We start from the raw sequence: 17,786 nt of genomic DNA on the forward strand, positions 1-17,786 counted from the left end.
CCACGACAAGGGATGACTTGAAAGCTGGGAAAAGGAAACATTCAGTCCTACCAGTCAATAGCTGGCTCTGAGGAGCTAGACTGGATGCTTCCTGGGTCTGTTTTGTGAGCTGCAGTTTCATACAAAGAGCTGAAGTTGCTCATCTTTGCAGGTCTGATGCCATGGAGCTGTGCCATACTTCCTTGTCTTCCTGTAGATATCCATTTGCATTCACAGGCTGTAGAAACTCCTTCCTTCAAAACTAAAAGTAATCAGATTGACATTTAAACTTGCAGCTGCAATTATGCTTGAGCAGAACGCTGCAGATGTTTAGTCCCAGAGTACAGCAGCTTGATGGTATAGATTAAATGTGCATGTACACAAGGGCAGTTTAGAATAGTTCTAAACAGCATTTGTCAAGTAATGACTTTTTGTAGCATAGTATATGTACTGAGCTTTGGTGAATAGTTACTCATGTGGATACTGCTGCATTGGAAATATGGCAGATGGGACAAGAGAGTTCAGTTCCAGAACACACCATGGCAGGTGTTCTATATTTAAATTTTATTGCAGTTACACAAAGTTTTGTGATTCTAGACGAGCACATGGTTGAAAACAAGACTGTTATAAGTCTCATGCTATTGGAAAAAACTGCTAATAAAGGATTTGTGTTTTTTAAACTGTGATGTAAAAATTACCTCAAGTTCATTGCGTTCCCGGTAAGTTTCAGTGTTTAAGTGTTACTAACACACCCGTATTTTAAAAAAGGAAGAAAAAAACAGGAGCAAAATGAAAACGACATCTGTAAAAGCAACTGTGATATATTAAGGACTTCTTGATTCTTACAGCTAAAATGATATTTTCAATACCTGTTCAGATCAGAAGCAGAAGCTCTGTTTTTGGGGCTGCACTTGTGACTCCCTGCGTGCCATTTGCCAGTGTGCCTCTGCGTCAGGAGCTCAAAAATAAAAAGCTGTTGACCAACCCAAACACTGCATAATGCACAGTGTTTAATCCACGCACATTCTGCCACTGACATAGATTATGCTTTGTCTGAAGGGACTGCGTGTACAGGCTGATGGGATGGACAGGAGCAATTTGGCCAGAGCTGTGCCCTCTGGAGCCTGACTGCCTGCCAGGCTTCTGCTTTTCAAACTCTGGCCTGTTTTGCTCTTTTGCTACTGGCCAGCTTACTCATTAATGATGAGGAGAAACAAGCTTTACAATAAACATTTGCACTGTAATCAAGCAAAGGTTCTTCGAGTATCTATTACTTTTTGTGATACTGTATGTTGCATAGGGCTTGGCTATTTGCCTCAATGACTACTTCAGTGACTTTCTTTGCAAGTTACAGCTTTGGCTCCTTGATGTCTTAATGAGATTTGTTAAAGCTATAGGACAGGAGTGGTTTTTTTGTTATAACAGCAACAAGCTTGCTTACGTGGCTTCAGCAGTGTATGCAGGCAAGCCTACATTCATTTCAGCGCCAAAAAATCCAGAATGCATTTGGCTTACATACATGACAAGACCAGGCATCTCAGAGTGTGCCTGAAGGTCCAGGTTTTAGGGAAGCCCTTGGGGAGAATTTAGGCTATAAAGGATATATTCAAAAACAGGAAACTTCTCTTTTTTCTTAGCATAACAACAATTCCCAGAGGTCCAGCTGTCATAGCCCCGGCGTTTACTTGTTACACACTTACAAATGTGTCAAAGATTGTACCCCAACAAATACAATTTTCACGTATAAATTTGAAACAGATGTAAGCGTTTAGATATAAAACTGCCTCATTCTTGTGAATGTTTAAGTGTACCCAGTTTAGGCACAATTTCCGAGTGCTTAGTGCTTAGAAAAAGAAAGACAGAGAAAGCAAGCGCGTTGAAACGCGGTGGGCTTAAAAACTGAAAGACACCGCCTTTCTAACACAAACTATCCTTCCTTTGAAAATCCGGGGCTCAGTTTTCAAAGCATCGCGTAGGAATTTAGCCTGCGACCCCCATTGACACTAATGGGAATTGCATAGTTAAGTCCCCATACCATCGCTTTGAAAATGCATTTGTTCTACCAATCCAGAAAAAGGGCAGCATGAACTATAGGGAGACATTCGCAGATCAAGAGATCAATTTACACTTTGAAATACAAGACCCGAGTGTGTTATTCCAGTTATGTGATCGGTAGGGGGGATTTTAAAATTCACCACGTTCACAAAATAAGTCACCAGGAGTAAATAAAACCAAATATTTTGGCAAGTGGCAGGCAGACTTGCTAACCAGACTAACAAGGTATTTGTCAGCAGTGAGGAGCACCGACTGATGGAGTGCTAATTGCGTTCGGTTGGTGCGCTGGTAGCCCACGGTTCGCAGGCGCTGCCTTTTCTCCTTGTTAGGCAGACTTAGATACCTGTATCTTAAATACTTCCGTTGTTCCTTTGCAAACGGGGAATGTTTAGCACGAACAAGGCTTGTCTTTGTGCCGCTCTGACTTCGGTCCTTTGCGTTTTAGTTCCAATCTAGTGTTTTCATGGACTGCAAGCTTTAATAAATGGAGATAGCATGTTGTGAACTAGTGGGCATGTTATCTTACTGTTCCTGCAGGGGTTTTGTTAATTCGTTGCAAATAAGTGTGTACCTGTGGAATGTATGTTCACGTGTGCTTGTCTTTCTAAAAAGAAAGCGACTTTGTTTCATAGTGATGTTACTGCAGTGAGTCCCAGCCGTAGCCCATGGCCCCCTTTTGCTGGGCAGAGTATAAATAAGGGTTTTAACAAAAGGAAGACAGTGTTGCCTCAGAGTTCACGAGCTGATGAGATTATAGCTCCACTGAAAGGTTAGCATTATGTCAGAAATTATGAAACAAGGACTCTGATTGGCATGCTTTCTCTTCAGTCAGCAAACTCATTTGCTCTTCTGAATAGAAGGTGTCTGTAGGTACATTGTGAGCTCCTGGCAGGGATTTTGAGGAGTGGGATGGTTGTGAATGGCTTCTGTGAGTTTACTGTCTCTAAAATGAAAAAGTCCCCTCCCAATTCCAGCACTACTAACAGTATTATTAATATACTTGCTATTATTTTATTTCAGTGACTTACTTAGCCAATGGTCACGAGGCTTTTTTTTTCTAGGTCAAAAGCTGTGCATCCTCTAGGAAAAATGTGTGATGTTATTTCAGTATTCTCTCTTAAAGAGGTTTGCCATAGCCTGCAGCTGCGTATGCTTGGCACCACTGCTTTCCCAGCAGAGCTCACCAGTGTTCGAACCTTTGGGATTTTTTTAATTAAAGAGGTCAAAATCCATTATATCTAAATTTCAAAGAATTTACCAATTAGTTGTAGTCTGCAATGCCCAGCAGGTGGCTTTTATGCTATTAAAGGGAGATTGTTTCCATCTCTGATCAAAGCAAAAACAAAACAAAGGAAAATATAGAATATTTTGCTGTACGCAGTGCAAACCTCAGGCAGTGTAAATTATAGGTGCAAACCGTACATTAGGAGACTGCTCAGTTGTACGACTTCAGCAAAAGCTCTCTATATTTTCACACCGATCCCCGTGTGGATTTTAACAGCACTGTCTAAATCTGTTCAGATCACCGATTAGCTGAGAAGATTAGACAGCTTGCTATTTCCTGAAGTTAAGTTTTTAGCATTTGCGTATTTAAAAGTAAAAGTAGAAATGCGCAATTAAGAAGATCAACGGATTTGATAGAAGTAAAATCAGAAAAAGCTGACGGTGCTGGAATGCCGCAGGATGCAGAAAGGTTCTAATTTGCACTTTTCAACGAATCCAAACTTCCCAGATTTTTACCTACTTAAAAGAATGTTTGTGACCTTTTGACCCTTTTGTTATCCCTTACTCAGAAAGGCCTTTATTCTGTAAGGCTTAGGTATAAAAAAATAAAAAGAGCGTTAATGGCATAACAGTCCTTTCTGATCACCCTGTGTAAGATGTTTATGCAAAGTGTCAATAGAAGCAATTGGCCTAACAGTGTGACAACCTGCTTTGCTTGGAAATGGGCTAATCTCCTGTTTGGGTTATCCAGAGGTCAGGTAAGGATTTCTTTTTTTGCACTCCCCATAGTGTGCGGGTGCATAACCTGAAAACACCATAGAGCAGAAATCAGGAGCAACTGAGCCCACGGATACCGCAAAGCTGTTAAAAAAAACAATCCTGCCCTTTTTGCTTTTCCTGAATTTTGTCCGGATCTGCTTTTGATTTTTCCCCCCTTTCCCGGAGAGTCTCAGTAGTATTGCTTCTACTTGAGCACGTATGATGGCCTTTTACAATATCAGCTTCCACTGCGTTGCTTCACCCTTGCTTTTTTCATTTGTCGGTCGTTTTGGGGGGGATACTTATTTCCCAGACGGATCTAATCCCACCCTTAATTTGAAATTCACATGCAATCTTGCTGTGGGTGGCAGGTTTGTGGCTGCCCCATCCCAGCAGGCCGAATGCACACTCTCACTTAGAGGGCCGCGATGTGGCCCAGGCCTGGAGCTCTGCTGGCATGAATCCACTTCTGTGTGTTTCCATAAGTGCCTTTTTTTCCTGTTCATTATGCCCCTGGGCTGTGGAAAGACAGCATTTATCAATTTCAGCAAACTAAGCTGCAAGTGTTCTGACATTTTGTCAGGCAAATTGTACCTGAGAGAAGGTAATTACACATGCAGTGGAGTCCAGAAGTAACTGGGTGATTAGGGGTTAATAAGCTGCTCAGCATGCAAAATATTCGACTTGTGAGTGTGGAAAGGAGGTCTGAAGGACATAACCAACAGTGACGTGTTTCGGAATTATTTTTTTTTAATTCAAAATTACTCTTTTTTTGGTGGAATATTGGAATTTACAGGAAGGTGAGCTGGATGTTAGATGCACAACTTCTCATTTTTATCTCCATCTCCTGATCCGTGGGTGCTTTGCTGCCCAGCCAGAGCTACTTGCTGACACTCGTGACACTTCAGAAGAGATAACAGCACCACTCCATGTCATACTAAGCTATCTTGAGAACTTTAAATTAGACAACATTGTGTGTTGTCTAGAAAAATTTGAATGGACACTGACCCCATTTCCTCCTGCAAAGCCCTCATCGTCATCTCCCATCTCTGCCGCGGTGTTGGCTCTGCGGACAGCTGGCTCCCAAAGTCGCATTATCTCCCAAGATTATTCCTGACAGTTGCCCCAAAGTAAAAAGGAAAGGGCATCTGTATGATATCTGAGGATGTGACAGAGGCTCAAACAGGGCTGAAAGGGCCGGATGGGTGAGTCTGACCGTTACCAAGTGCCTAAAATTCTCATGTAATTACAAGATGGCCTAAATACAGGAATAAGAGTGAGCTACTGAGGGCTTTGGGTACGGGTGATACAGAACAAAACTTTACTGACTAATGATTATCATTAATTTCTACCCTAAGATGGTCATATCACCCTGGGGAAACCTTGGGGGAAGGAAGAGTTCTGAACTTGAATTATAGATGCAACCCATTTGAAACCTGAATTCTGCCCCTTAAATCTTAAGACATTTTTTCCCATGGGGCATCAATATTGTGTTGTGTTGTGTTGTGTTGTGTTAACCAAAGCCAGTAGCTATCAAAGTCTTGAAGTAAGACCTCTTTTGACTGAAAAGTAATTTAGTGTCCTTTACAACAACATCATTGTGTTTAAAACAATTTTTATAGAAAAAGGCAACATTGACTGTTGTAAAACAAAGTATATGATCATATAGAATTATAAGAAATTATGTAGTATTACTTTTATGTAAGCAAAAGTATGAATAAGCACCTTTTTTTTGAGGTGGTATTTATTTCCAACAGAGAAAGCTTATGTTAGATTTGTAAAAAGGTATTTAGGAAGCACGTAGGCAAATACAGAAAGTTAGAAAATCCAAGGCTTGTAGGGCATCACTCAAGTGTAGCATGTCAACAAAAGGCCTCAAGTTGAGGTGTATTGATCTGTGTATACATGGCTAATAATGTAGTGGAGAGGGCAGCACTTTAATATGCAGTGAAAAGAAGATGTTGTCCTTGGGATCATCAGCTCTGATGTTCCCAAGATGCTGGGTGAAATTTCCCCTTCTGTCTCACTTTTAGAATAGGTGTACAGCCTGCCTACTTGTAAATGTTAGCAGGGGACAGTCGATTGACACTGCATTTGAGTGTGGGTAGAGCTTTTCCTGTGTTTCTTTCTTGGTAATGATTCACCAATGCACACACTTATCTGCAAATTCTAGTTAGTTGCTTGCAGTCAGAAAGGCTTTAAGAACTATTCCCATGCTCCTAGGGAAACATATTCTGCTTCATTATAAAATTATCAGGTATAGCATTGCCTGTCTTAGCTTATTCTTATTTTCCATGGTTGTTATGGGATAAAGAGAGTACAAGAGCACCTTTGTTCTTATGTAGCAGAGCACCTATATCTGCCTTAATAGGCGCTTCACCGTGTCTTAGCTGTATAAGTTGGTTCTGACATGGGTGGATCCTTGGGTGTGAGCAGGTGGTTGGCTAACAGCCCATGGTCTGCCCTGCCCCTGAGAGCAGAGGGAAAGGTTTGGTTCTGTCCTGTTTGAAGGATTTCTTGTACATGTTAAGTATGAAGAGATGCATGTACAAAATAAAATGTTATTTTTTACTGTAATTTAAGTACAAACAGTGCACATTCTAACCTCAAGGAAGTAGCAGCCAGCAGTGCGAGTGTGCTGTGCTACAGCATGGATGTTGATTTATTTTAAGGCAGAAATGTATTTATTGCCGATGCTCTTACTACAGAGCATGCCATTATGGGATACTGCTTGCTGGACAGCACATCCTGTTTTCAGTTATTGTCGCAGTAATAGCAGATTTAGTGGATAAAATAGCAATAGGGAGTGATTGCTTTCATTTGGCCTCTAACAGATTGATTTTGGTTGCCACAACAAGAACTATCACAGGACCAATGGAGAGGCCCTTGTGACAAGCTCACCTCACCTTTTATCCCCAAATTGTTTTGTGTTACTGTAGCTGATACATGTTGGCAAAATTAATACCTTTACAGTTAGACTTGCCCTCAATACTTTTTTTTTTTTTTTGCATTAGTAATAATCACAGTTTTTAAAACATCATAGATTTACAGCCTTCTTTTATTTCAGTGGAATTTAACATCTGCCCAATGTTACATCTCTGCAATAAGAGTATGTCAGCACATCAAGCCAAATCCACAAAATCTTTCCATTATACCTTCACCTTGAACGCTGTAATACCACCAAAGGCAGTTCCCTCTCCCTGTGGTTTTGCCCACGCCCAGTCCCTGTCACATCGTAAGATCATTTCAATGTAAATCTATTGTAAGTGAAATTACAGCATAAATACAGGGAAGAATTTGGTGTTTTTTTCCTTCTGTTGAGGAAGATGGCCAAGTGTTAATTTTCACGATAAATTCCACGCAGCTTAGAGTTTGCATGTGGTAAAAAAAATTTATTTATTGCATCTTCATGCTCTTCTGTTATCTTTCAAGAGTCTTGTACATAAAGATCAAGGTATCTTTACCCTCTACTAACTATCACAGGATTAGGTAGGCCAGCTGGAATTATATGAAGTAGTCCAAACACTTGTCAGCATCTTTGGATGGATAGGCTGTCTTCCAGCTCGTGTGTGTGTGCTCAAGACAATCCCACCTTAAGAGAGGCCTTTCTGCCCACATGGGCTGTATGCTGCTGAGCATCACATCAGATGCAGGGGAACACAGACGTGAGAGAACCAAGCAGTTCCTGCCCACCTGCAGTACAGTACCGCTGTCAGAGCCCATTAGTGCAGCAGTGTGCCACAGTACGGCACTGTGGCTGTCAGGGGGACTGAACCACCGTACCTAATTGTGCACAGCAGCAGCCTGCAACCTTCTGCAGTGTCTGCAGCCCCTTTGGAGCCCTACGTGCCAGACTGTGTTTGGTCGGTAGGTCTGACCTTCCACCCTCACTGTCACTGAGTGACTCAAACACCGATGGTACGAAGACCACAGTGTCAGTGCTGCAATGGGGATATTTCCTACCCCTACAAATTTGGTTTACTGAACACAGCTGCTGCAAGAACATCAGTGTGGTCCTTTTATAAAGACCTTCTCCATGTGGATCCCAAGTGGCAAGTGGCTCTGTAGTTGGTGGTAATTGATTCATGCGTTCTGTTTGCTTCTTTGTGAGAGAGAGGAAACATGAAGTCTCCAGTTTATTAGCCTGTGTGCCTGTGGCTGTCAGCTTTATCTTCCGCTCATGTTGTCTGTCCAACTGTCCCACTTTCTGCTCATTTGATCGTGGTTTGGAGTTTACTGCACAGCCTCTGTGAGGACTGGGCACTGCTGGCTGTCTCAGCACAGGTAGTAAGGGATAGGTAACGCACAGTGGTGAGGGCAGGGGCTTCACAAATACCGCTAATTCCTGGGTTATCAGAGCCTGATAGCTCACACCAGCTCTGTTTGCTTAGTGACTGACAGCATATTCTCCACAGATCAATAGGAAAATTGATGGTGACCATACTGAGAAAGCAGTTATGAGAAAGAACTGATTGCATTTGACCTTGACAGCTATGGTGGATGTGTAGTCAGCAGAGAATGGAACAGCCTCCCTGCTTTTTATATGCCTTTCACCCAAGTGAGGTGTTCAGATGTAAAATCTGGACGTCGCTGAAGTCTGTAATGTTTTTGTAGGACTTTGAAAGGACTTTGCAGTACCTGTGCCACAGGAAGTGTTACTCTGTGTTCAGAAAGCATTTTATTACATATATTAATTAGAAAATAATTAAATTAGACACTTTATTTGAAAATAACCTAAGGGTTCAGAAAGGAGAGGAGAACGGAAGCATGCAAGTTTGAAGGTGCAGTGCTTGGTGCTTGGGTCTTTACTGCAGCGGCCCTGCTCTGGCTTACAGGCAGAAGAAGCAAATGCTGAACGGGAGGGGTGTTCCTTCCAACAGCAAACCGGTGCTGCTGTGGCGCAGGGCAGCCCGGAGCAGCCTCCAGCCGCGGGACGAGGGGGGTGAGGAGGCCGGGCGCCGGCTGCGGGAGAACGCGGCGGTGCCCCGTTGGCATCGGCTGCTGCTGCGGGCCGGCATCGGGCGGCGGTGCCGAGCGGCGGCTCCGGGGCTGCGAGCAAAAGGCCGGGCCTGCGTGCTTATCTCTACTTGGAGGGTTTTTCTTCTTTCACCGTTGAAGCAGTTGAGTTTTTCGATCCAAAAGTGCGCTCGGGACAGAGGTGTAGGGATCGGTCACCACAGAGAGTCCCGAGCGGGGGTTCTTTAATTCACTTAATTGAGACTACCTGAGCTTCTCCTTTAGGTGGCCGGGAGCAGCGATCCCTTTCTCCCTCCCCGCGGCGAATCACCCGGGCTGGGGCCGCCGGCATCCCCCGCTGGGCCTGGCCCCGAGCCGCCGCCTCCCGCCGTGCGGAGGGCGAGGAGGGGGCCCCGGGGAGAGAGCGGCCGGCGGCTGCCGCCCGCTCACCGCTTCTTCTCCCGCAGCTCTTGGACCTCTTCATGGTGTGGGACTGGTCCACCTACCTGGCCGACTACGGGCAGGCCACCTCCAAGTACCTGCGGGTCAACCCCAGCACGGCCCTCACGCTCCTGGAGAAGTAAGTGCATGCGCTGTGCCGGCCGCGGGGCTCAGCCCGGCCCCGACGGGGCGGCTGCGGAGCCGGGAACGGGGCCGCCCTCCCGGCGGCTGCGGCGCTGCCCGGGGCCGGGAGCCGCGGAGCCGCTGTGGAGCCGGAGCTGCCGCCGCGCCGGAAGACACGCGGGGAAGCGGCGGTGGGACGGGAGCGTGCGCGGGCTTGAAGGGCTTTTCTAACGGTGTTCTCTTTTCTCTCCTCCCTGTGACGATCTGCGCTTTGCAGAGTGCACAGAGGGTATGTACCGCTTAGCTCTTATCGAATATTTTTTCTTCAGTTTATTACGTTTTCCGAACTTCGTTTTAAAATCCATCAATAACGAAGCTCAGTAGTAGAGCCCGGGGGCGGTTCGTGCAGCCTGAGCTCGGCCCTGAGCCACCGTTCCACTCGGATCTTTGTTTTCCTCCCTCTTTACGCAGCTGTAGGGGCAGCAGCGCTGAAGTGGGATTTGCCTAATGTGATTTGGGAAGTAATATTTGTTACTGCGAGCTCTGAGTGCCGGAGGTTTAATTTAAGAACATACAGATAATGGACTTCCTAACCTTTCAGTTTGTTATAGTACAGAGATCAGAAAAGGAACGAGAGGAAACCTATTGAAGTAGAAAGGAAACCTATTTTAGTAGTCAGGTTTTCCCTTTTCAAATGGTGTTTCTAACATGTCAGTACCATTCCCTCCCCTCACCCCCTTTTTTTTTTCCTCCAGAATGAGAGACTCTAGCAAAAAGAACAACATTTTTGCTCAGTTCAGGAAGAACGATCGTGACAAGCAGAAGCTGATTGAGACTGTGGTGAAGCAGCTCAGGAGCCTGGTGAATGGCATGTCCCAGCACACATAGGCCTGCTGCTGCAGAGCTGATCCTTACCACACCAAGAGGTATTTCAGAGCCACCCGTTCTGCCCAGCAGTGCTCTCAGTTGGGACATTTGTTTGACTGGTAAAGGAAAAGCGCAGCCCACGGCAGAGATGTGGGGCCCTCAGCAAATGTTCTTTGTACGAATTTTTAACGGATCGAAAACTATTTTGTATATTGTAAACAAATGGTGAAAAATGAGACTGTACAATAAAACCAGCTCTATCACATTGAACATGGGGCAGCTGAACTGTAAATACATTATTTATAAGTGTCTGCAGACAAGATGTTTGCAGTGTTGCTCTGGGCAGGAATTATCTGAGAAGTGATCCCGTATGGCTGGTTTCAGGATGAATCCTAATTTAATGTGTTGGTTTTTTTGTTCTTCTTTCTTTTTTCTTTTCTTTGTTTTTTGTTTGTTTTTAAGTGCTGAGATCCCCACATCCAGGTACTGCCTGTCACTTTCCTGCATTAAATGTATAGTAGCCTTAAGGTGATTGGACATCATTTTATCTACCGAATTGTGTAGTCTGGAGGTATGAGAAAATCTTCTGATTTTTGGTACCTTTAAGAACTCCCCAAGTGCTAGGCTTGGTATTTATTTAGTGTTAGGACTTCTAGGCTTTGTTCTCTGAAAGAGTTTAATCTTGAGTTTCTGATTGTAAATAACCATTTGAGTTCTTTATAATGTGACTTTCTGGGTTCTGTTCCTCAGGGTGACCATTTCTAACCATACTTTTTAAGATCCTGGGCTCTCCCCAGGGCGTGGGTAGGGAATAGATTTGCCACTGTTGGTTCTGTGCTGCCTCTGTTGGTCCCAACGCCCCATCCCAGCATGGAGTGCCCCAGGCCAGGCGCCGTGCAGTCACCTCCTGGCAATTTTAGACATGAGGAAAATGTCTAACAGATACAAACCAAATGTAAAAATAATGTACATTTCGCTGTATTTTTAAGTTATTGACCGTCTAAATACAGTAATATAAACCTTACTCGTGTTTGCCTTTGATTTCATGTGTTTACACGCACTCGGCCCTGCGCTTCGGTGGGAGCCGCGCGGCTCCCAGTCATTTACCTCGGAGCGCGACGGCGGGACCGCGCCTGCGGAGTGGGACCGGGGCGTTATGGGGTCGAGCCGTGATGCCGTGCGGCGGCGGGGCGCAGCGGGGAACCGTCCCGGTTCTGGTTGAGACGGGAAAGCTGGACTGGGCCGGGCCGGGCCGGGTCGGGTCGGGTCGGGTCGGGCTGTGAGGGGAGACCCCCGAGGGGCCAGCCCGCAGGGAGCAGCCACTGCCGCCCCCGATCGCCCCGCGCCCCTTCCATCAATCCCGGCTCTCCAGCTCCAATCACCGCACTTAGCTGCGCTGCTTAAATATGCAGGGCAGACGTCATCTGCGAAGGTGGATCGGGCGTTAAGTGGCCAATATCTATATAAATGTGGCCGAAGGGAGAAGCGGGTGCAGGAGGCGAGCGGGGCCGGGCGGGCCGCAGCCGCAGCCGGGAGGGCCTTTCCGCTCGCCGTCTCCTTCTCGGCCCCGCGGGTGGCAGCCGCCGGGGCGGGCACCGCCGCCGCTCCCCGCCCTCCCGGCGCGGGGCAGGGAGCGGGACCCGCGGTGCGCCGCAGGAGGGAGGATGCCGGCCGGGCTCTGCTGGACCGCGGCGGCCGCCCTGGCGCTGCTGTTCCTGGCGCTGCTGCTCGCCCTGTGTCGGCACCTGTGGGCGCTGCGCTGGAGCCTCAGCCGAGATCGTACCAACGCCCTGCCGCTGCCCAAGGGCTCCATGGGCTGGCCTTTCTTCGGGGAGACCCTGCATTGGCTGCTGCAGGTGAGGTGCGGGGTGACGGGGATGGGACGGGACAGGAGGGGACGGGACGGGACGGGGGCCGGCGGGAGCCCCGAGCTGACTCACGGCACGTCCCCAGGGCTCCCGCTTCCACAGCTCCCGGCGGGAGCGCTACGGCAACGTGTTCAAGACCCACCTGCTGGGCCGCCCGGTGGTGCGGGTGACGGGTGCTGAGAACGTCCGCAAGATCCTGCTGGGCGAACACACACTGGTCAGCGCACAGTGGCCCCAGAGCACCCAGATCCTCCTAGGCTCCCATACCCTGCTCAGCTCTACAGGCGACCTGCACCGCCAGCGCCGCAAGGTGAGCCCCATGGGTGCGAGGCTGGGCAACTCCTGCCCATGCTCAGCTCTCAGCACCATGCGGAGGACCTGTGCTTTAACCGCCTGCCTCTGTTTCCCCCCTTCTGCTTCTAGATCCTGGCCAGAGTGTTCTGCCGCGCTGCCCTGGAAAGCTACCTGCCACGGATTCAGAAGGTTGTGAGCTGGGAGCTGCGGGGCTGGTGCATGCAGCCGGGCTCCATCGCCGTTTATTCCTCTGCTAAAACCTTAACTTTCCGCATTGCAGCTCGGATTCTGCTGGGACTCCGTCTGGAGGAAAAGCAGTTCAAGGACCTGGCCAAAACCTTTGAACAGCTGGTGGAGAACCTCTTCTCCCTGCCCCTCAATGTGCCCTTCAGCGGGCTGCGCAAGGTACTGCTGCCTGCCCCGCTCCTGCCCGTGGCTGGGCCAGGCTGTGGCTGCAAAGACCCCTTCCTCAGGCCTGACAAGGGGCACCCCTATGAGTCCAGGGCACTGCCCACCCTGCTGCTGGGTGCCTCCAGCACCTGCCTGCATAGACTCTGGTACAGCATGGAGTTGCCACATGCGTGGCTGGAGCCTTTTCCTCAGCTACGCTTACCCAATGCCTGCTGCTGTGCCACTGCATTCCTCCTGGGTTCAATCCCACTTGTGGCAGAGGTCTGTGTGTGAGCAGAAAGCAGCAGGCACAGAGGAACCTCCCTGTGCACTTTGGGCAGGCTGAGCATTGGAGACCCCTTTTTGGTGCCTGGTGCAGTGCTGGAGGGGAACATGGCAGTGGGACAGCCCGTTCTGCCTCTCATAGTCTCCATTCATTCTCTGCTGCCCTGCCCATTCTTGCCACCTGTCCCTTTTCAATCTGCTCTTCCTCATCTGGCTTTGGGTTCCACAGCCCAAACTGCCTGCCTTTTCCATCAAGGCATTGCCCAACTTCATTTCCTCTATGAACTCTGCTTGCCATCACCTTCCCCACCAATCCCCACTGTCACCATCGTGAGCTTCTACCACCCACCTGTCCCTTCCTGCCTTCTCAGCTCAGCCATGGCCAGTCTGACCCCAGACCAATCTCTTCACCTTCTCCTGCTCACTGCCCCTTTTCCTTTACTCAAGTCCTTCCTGTCTGGGTTCTCCTTTGTAACTACTTCCAAGCTGCTGGCTGTGGCCATTTCTGCCCCCAACCACCTGTTCCTTCTAGCTTTACTGGAGGCCTCCTGCCTCCATCCATTCCTGCTCTGCAAGGACATTGCTCCTCAGTTGGTTTTGCTGCACAGCCAGAGATTAGCCAGGCGTGATTAACATGTTCCCAATCTGGAAAATCCCCTCATTTGTCACTGTCAGTGCCTTGTTTCCAGGGCTCGTCTTCATTAAGTGACCTCACCCTCTCCACGGGACAGGCTCCTATTGGACCCGGCCAGGCCAGGAGTTGTCTGGTGCAGACCTCTCTGGATTCAGTCCCACAAGTTTGCTTCTGTCAACTCATCCCAAAGCCTTTCCTAGGGCTTATACTGACTCCCAGCAGGAAGCCAATGAATCCTCAGCAGTTCTCACAACCTGCTGCCTGCTGCAAGGCCCCAGGGCCTGGCAGTGGGCTAACTCCGCTTTGCTGTTGCAGATTCTGGAATTAAAGATGACCACAGTGGGAGTCCCCAGCCTCTCCAGAGAGGGGGATGTGCCCAAGGCTCTCCTGACCCGTGTCTGCCTCCCACAGGGCATCAAAGCACGGGACATGCTGCATGAGTTCATGGAGAGGGCCATACAGGAGAAACTGCAGCGAGCCATGTCAGAAGAACACAGCGATGCTCTGGATTTCATAATAAACAGTGCCAAGGAGCACGGCAAAGAGTTCACTATGCAGGAGCTGAAGGTAACCACAGCCCCGCGCAGTTCCCTCCTGAGCCGGTGGCTGTGAGCGTGGGGCGGAGGGGTGGCAGGAGAGGGCTGTGCAGGACTGCTGGTGGGGCTCTGCCTTACAACAGAGCTGGAGCCTAAAATGGAAACAAATGCCTCTCTGCCTGTGCTCTTCACAGGCATCTGGCCTCAACCTGGCTTAAGATGCGTTTAGACTTACATGGCTGTGCTCAGATTCTGTACATCAGTGTGCACTCGATAACCTCCAGGATGCTGTCCTGGAAATACATAGAGCTGCACCCAGGGCATTGTGCTTGTAGATCATATCACTCCATTTCCATTCCTCAAGGCTGGGAGCCCAGAGAACTCATCAAAACGGGCTCTGGGCTGGAATGATGGGTTCTGGGACATACCCTATCATCTCCTTATTAATTACACTGAGGAGCTTGAGGACTGTGTGATGCAATATGATTCATTGCTGTGACTTAGGGATGAACCCAGCAGTCCTCACTGGGACAAAATGCGGTGAAGAGCACCTTGCCAAAGGTCTTGGGAAAAAAAATTGTCGTTAGTGCTGCATCATTCATACCTCCAGGTCATTCCAGGTGAGGCAGGGACATGACACTGCATCTACGTGGCAAGTTTTGAAGCAGTTTTGCATGGGTGCAGTTTAAACATACAGGACACATGGCTTTCCTGTTTATTTAGATATTCAAGGATAGTGATCCAATGCTAAATGTTTCGTACATATTTTGTAGAAGTGTAATCTCCAAATTCTGAAGTGTTTGGGAGACATTACAGAGGTTCTTAGATGCAATTAGAACTGGTTTATTTCAAGATAACTAAAACTAATTCCCAGACTCAAAATGTGATCAGTTAGTCTGGATTGAACTTTGTGAGTATTCATGTGTGTATTGCACAAGAATAACTACATGACCTCTCATCGTGTTCCTGGCTCTGACGACAGGTGAGATGACAACAGCAGGAATACACAGATATTGAAGACAGTGTGGGGTGACATGGCAGTGACCTGGGGCTGGCTGTCCCCGGCTCAGTGGTCCGGCTCCCAGTTGAGCTGCAGCACTGGAACACACCGAGGCAGCAGTGGGAGAACGCAGCCTCACTGTCACCGGTTGTGTTGGCACTGTAATAGCAGGGAGAGAAAGTAAGCTTCTCAGTGTCACAATTTACATGGCAGCACCATCAGAGGCTGATGCAGGCAGTCATAAGGGCTATTATTTCAAAATACAGAGCCTGCTTTAATTTTCTTGTGCTATATTGTAATGTCCTGGCTTTTAATTGCAAGCTGTGGAACTCACAGATTTATTTTCATCTGTGTCTGCTGTCTTGTGGGTGTAAAGATTCCTGCTGCCGCCTGCAGGAGGTATGCAGGGGTCAGCAGGGACCTGTTATTTCACCTGAAAAATGCCCTTGAGAGCTGCATTTTGGCAAAAGCCTGCAGTCCAGACAACTTATGTTGCTGGTGATGGTTGCAAATCTTTGCTGCATTACTCTTGACCTTACCAGAATTGGCTCCAGGAGACTTAAGATCAGGTGTCCTTCCCTGTGCTTCTGGCTTCACCCTCCAGACCTAACTCCAGTAACTCTTAACTTTCTGCTTCTGAGCATTGGTCTGAGTGCCCTCCTACACAAGCAAATGGTCAATTACAACAAGATGGATTGAATGGAGCCCATTTTAGCTGCCAGTGTGATCTGTACATAAACTTGCAACCTCATTGCTCCTGGCTGGCCAGAGAGGCAAAAGCTGCAGGGGAGGCAGGGGAAAGTGTTGATGAAGGTAAAAAACATAATGCTTAAAGTGAACTTCAGCCTTTATGATAAAATGGATGTTGAAATTCTTGTTAAGATTTGTAAATTTTGGGCAGGAAGCTGAGAAGAGCCAGAATGGAAGAGATGTGTGCTTAGTTGTTTTGGCATCAGTTCCTAGGCAGGTGGATGTCTGCTCTGTGTGGAGGTGGATGAGCATGGATATGTCACATACAGATCCCTGCCAGCACTGGGGGTTGCAGGCTGTAGAGAATGGAGGCAGAGGTAGGGCTCTCTGCACAGGGACAAAACCTGTGAAAGCTGAGAACAGTCTGAAAATCCTATCACAACAAGCTCAAAGTGGCATTCAAACTTGTCACTTTCCTTCCCTGCCAGGAGTCAGCCATCGAGCTCATATTTGCTGCTTTTTTCACCACGGCCAGTGCCAGCACCTCCCTCATCCTCCTGCTGCTAAAGCATCCCTCAGCAATCGAAAAAATCCGTCAGGAACTGGCATCCCATGAGCTGTACCCACACCAGCAAAACTGCCCCTTGGCACCCTGCCCAGCAGCAGGCAGGGACGGCAAGCAGCAACTCCTTAGCACAGCCAGCGATGCTCATGAGGACCAGAACCAGCCACCTGACCCCATTGAGGAGACAGAGCTGGGGGGTGGCTGCTTCCCCCATCTCCCAGCCCCGCTGGAGCCCACACACCCCTTGAGCAGCCCCCAGCCCCGGGGCTGCCACTGCCCCTCGGACATCAGCCTGGAGCAGCTGAGCCGCCTGCGCTACCTGGACTGCGTGGTCAAGGAGGTGCTGCGGGTACTGCCGCCTGTCTCTGGGGGGTACAGGACTGCACTACAGACCTTTGAGCTGGATGTAAGTGCCTGCAGAAAAGGGAGAAGGGGGGCTGCCCCCAGGTGCTTCCGCTGGGCCCTAACTCTCCCCTCTATTCCTCTCACAGGGTTACCAGATCCCCAAGGGCTGGAGCGTGATGTACAGCATCCGTGACACGCATGAGACGGCTGCCATCTACCAGAGCCCCCCAGGTGGCTTTGATCCTGACCGCTTCAATGTCACCCAGCCGGAGGCTGCCAGCCGCTTCCACTACATCCCTTTTGGTGGTGGGGCACGGAGCTGCATCGGCAAGGAGCTGGCGCAGGCCATCCTGAAGCTGCTGGCCATCGAGCTGGTCACCACGGCCCGCTGGGAACTGGCCACGCCGACCTTCCCCGCCATGCAGACCGTGCCCATCGTGCACCCCGTCGATGGGCTGCAGCTCTACTTTCACCCCCTGCAGCCCCGTCGTGGCGGTGAGGCCTGAGCCAGGATGCTGAGCTCAGCCCGGTGGCGGTGGTCATGGCTGAGGCACTACAGAGCAAAGCCCCAAAGGCTTGTTTTTCCCCTTTCTGATGCTCAGTGCATTAGGAATGGTCCCTGAGCCCTGAGCACCAAGGGGAGCCTCACCCCCACCAGCCGAGCCCCACACACATTCCCAGGAGCAAAGCCCCATTCCTGCCGCAGGGCTTTCTCTCACGGGTGTGTGAAGGAAAGGCAAGAGCATCCTGCACACCCCGTCCTGCACACTGTCCT

General features: G+C 48.8%; 2 protein-coding genes across 9 annotated transcripts in view; both read left to right on the plus strand.

Moving 5' to 3' along the window:
* The window catches only part of EXOC6 (exocyst complex component 6), an 83,772-nt gene extending 72,344 nt beyond the window's left edge, over positions 1–11,428 (plus strand). For 5 of the 8 annotated variants that reach the window (XM_042817751.1, XM_042817753.1, XM_042817754.1 and 2 more), the window contains 3 exons: positions 9,441–9,553; positions 9,815–9,826; positions 10,293–11,428. In XM_042817751.1, coding sequence (XP_042673685.1) covers positions 9,441–9,553; positions 9,815–9,826; positions 10,293–10,425 — 258 coding nt within the window. In that variant the 3' untranslated portion in view covers positions 10,426–11,428. Of the gene's footprint in view, positions 1–9,440; positions 9,554–9,814; positions 9,827–10,292 lie in introns of those variants that run through there. The other 3 variants (XM_042817752.1, XM_042817755.1, XM_042817760.1) reach the window with 2 other exon arrangements.
* Positions 11,429–12,068: 640 nt separating this feature from the next.
* On the plus strand, positions 12,069–17,517 carry LOC122160224 (cytochrome P450 26C1). The gene is made up of 6 exons (XM_042818582.1): positions 12,069–12,260; positions 12,358–12,582; positions 12,696–12,971; positions 14,287–14,442; positions 16,590–17,072; positions 17,158–17,517. Exons 1-6 carry the CDS (start codon positions 12,069–12,071, stop codon positions 17,515–17,517), a joined length of 1,692 nt encoding a protein of 563 aa, XP_042674516.1.
* The last annotated feature ends 269 nt before the right edge of the window (positions 17,518–17,786 follow it).

This window comes from Centrocercus urophasianus, unplaced genomic scaffold, assembly GCF_019232065.1.
Source record: "Centrocercus urophasianus isolate 14NV4802_14NV808 unplaced genomic scaffold, USGS_Curo_1.0 seq_17, whole genome shotgun sequence".
NCBI classification, from domain to species: domain Eukaryota; kingdom Metazoa; phylum Chordata; class Aves; order Galliformes; family Phasianidae; genus Centrocercus; species Centrocercus urophasianus.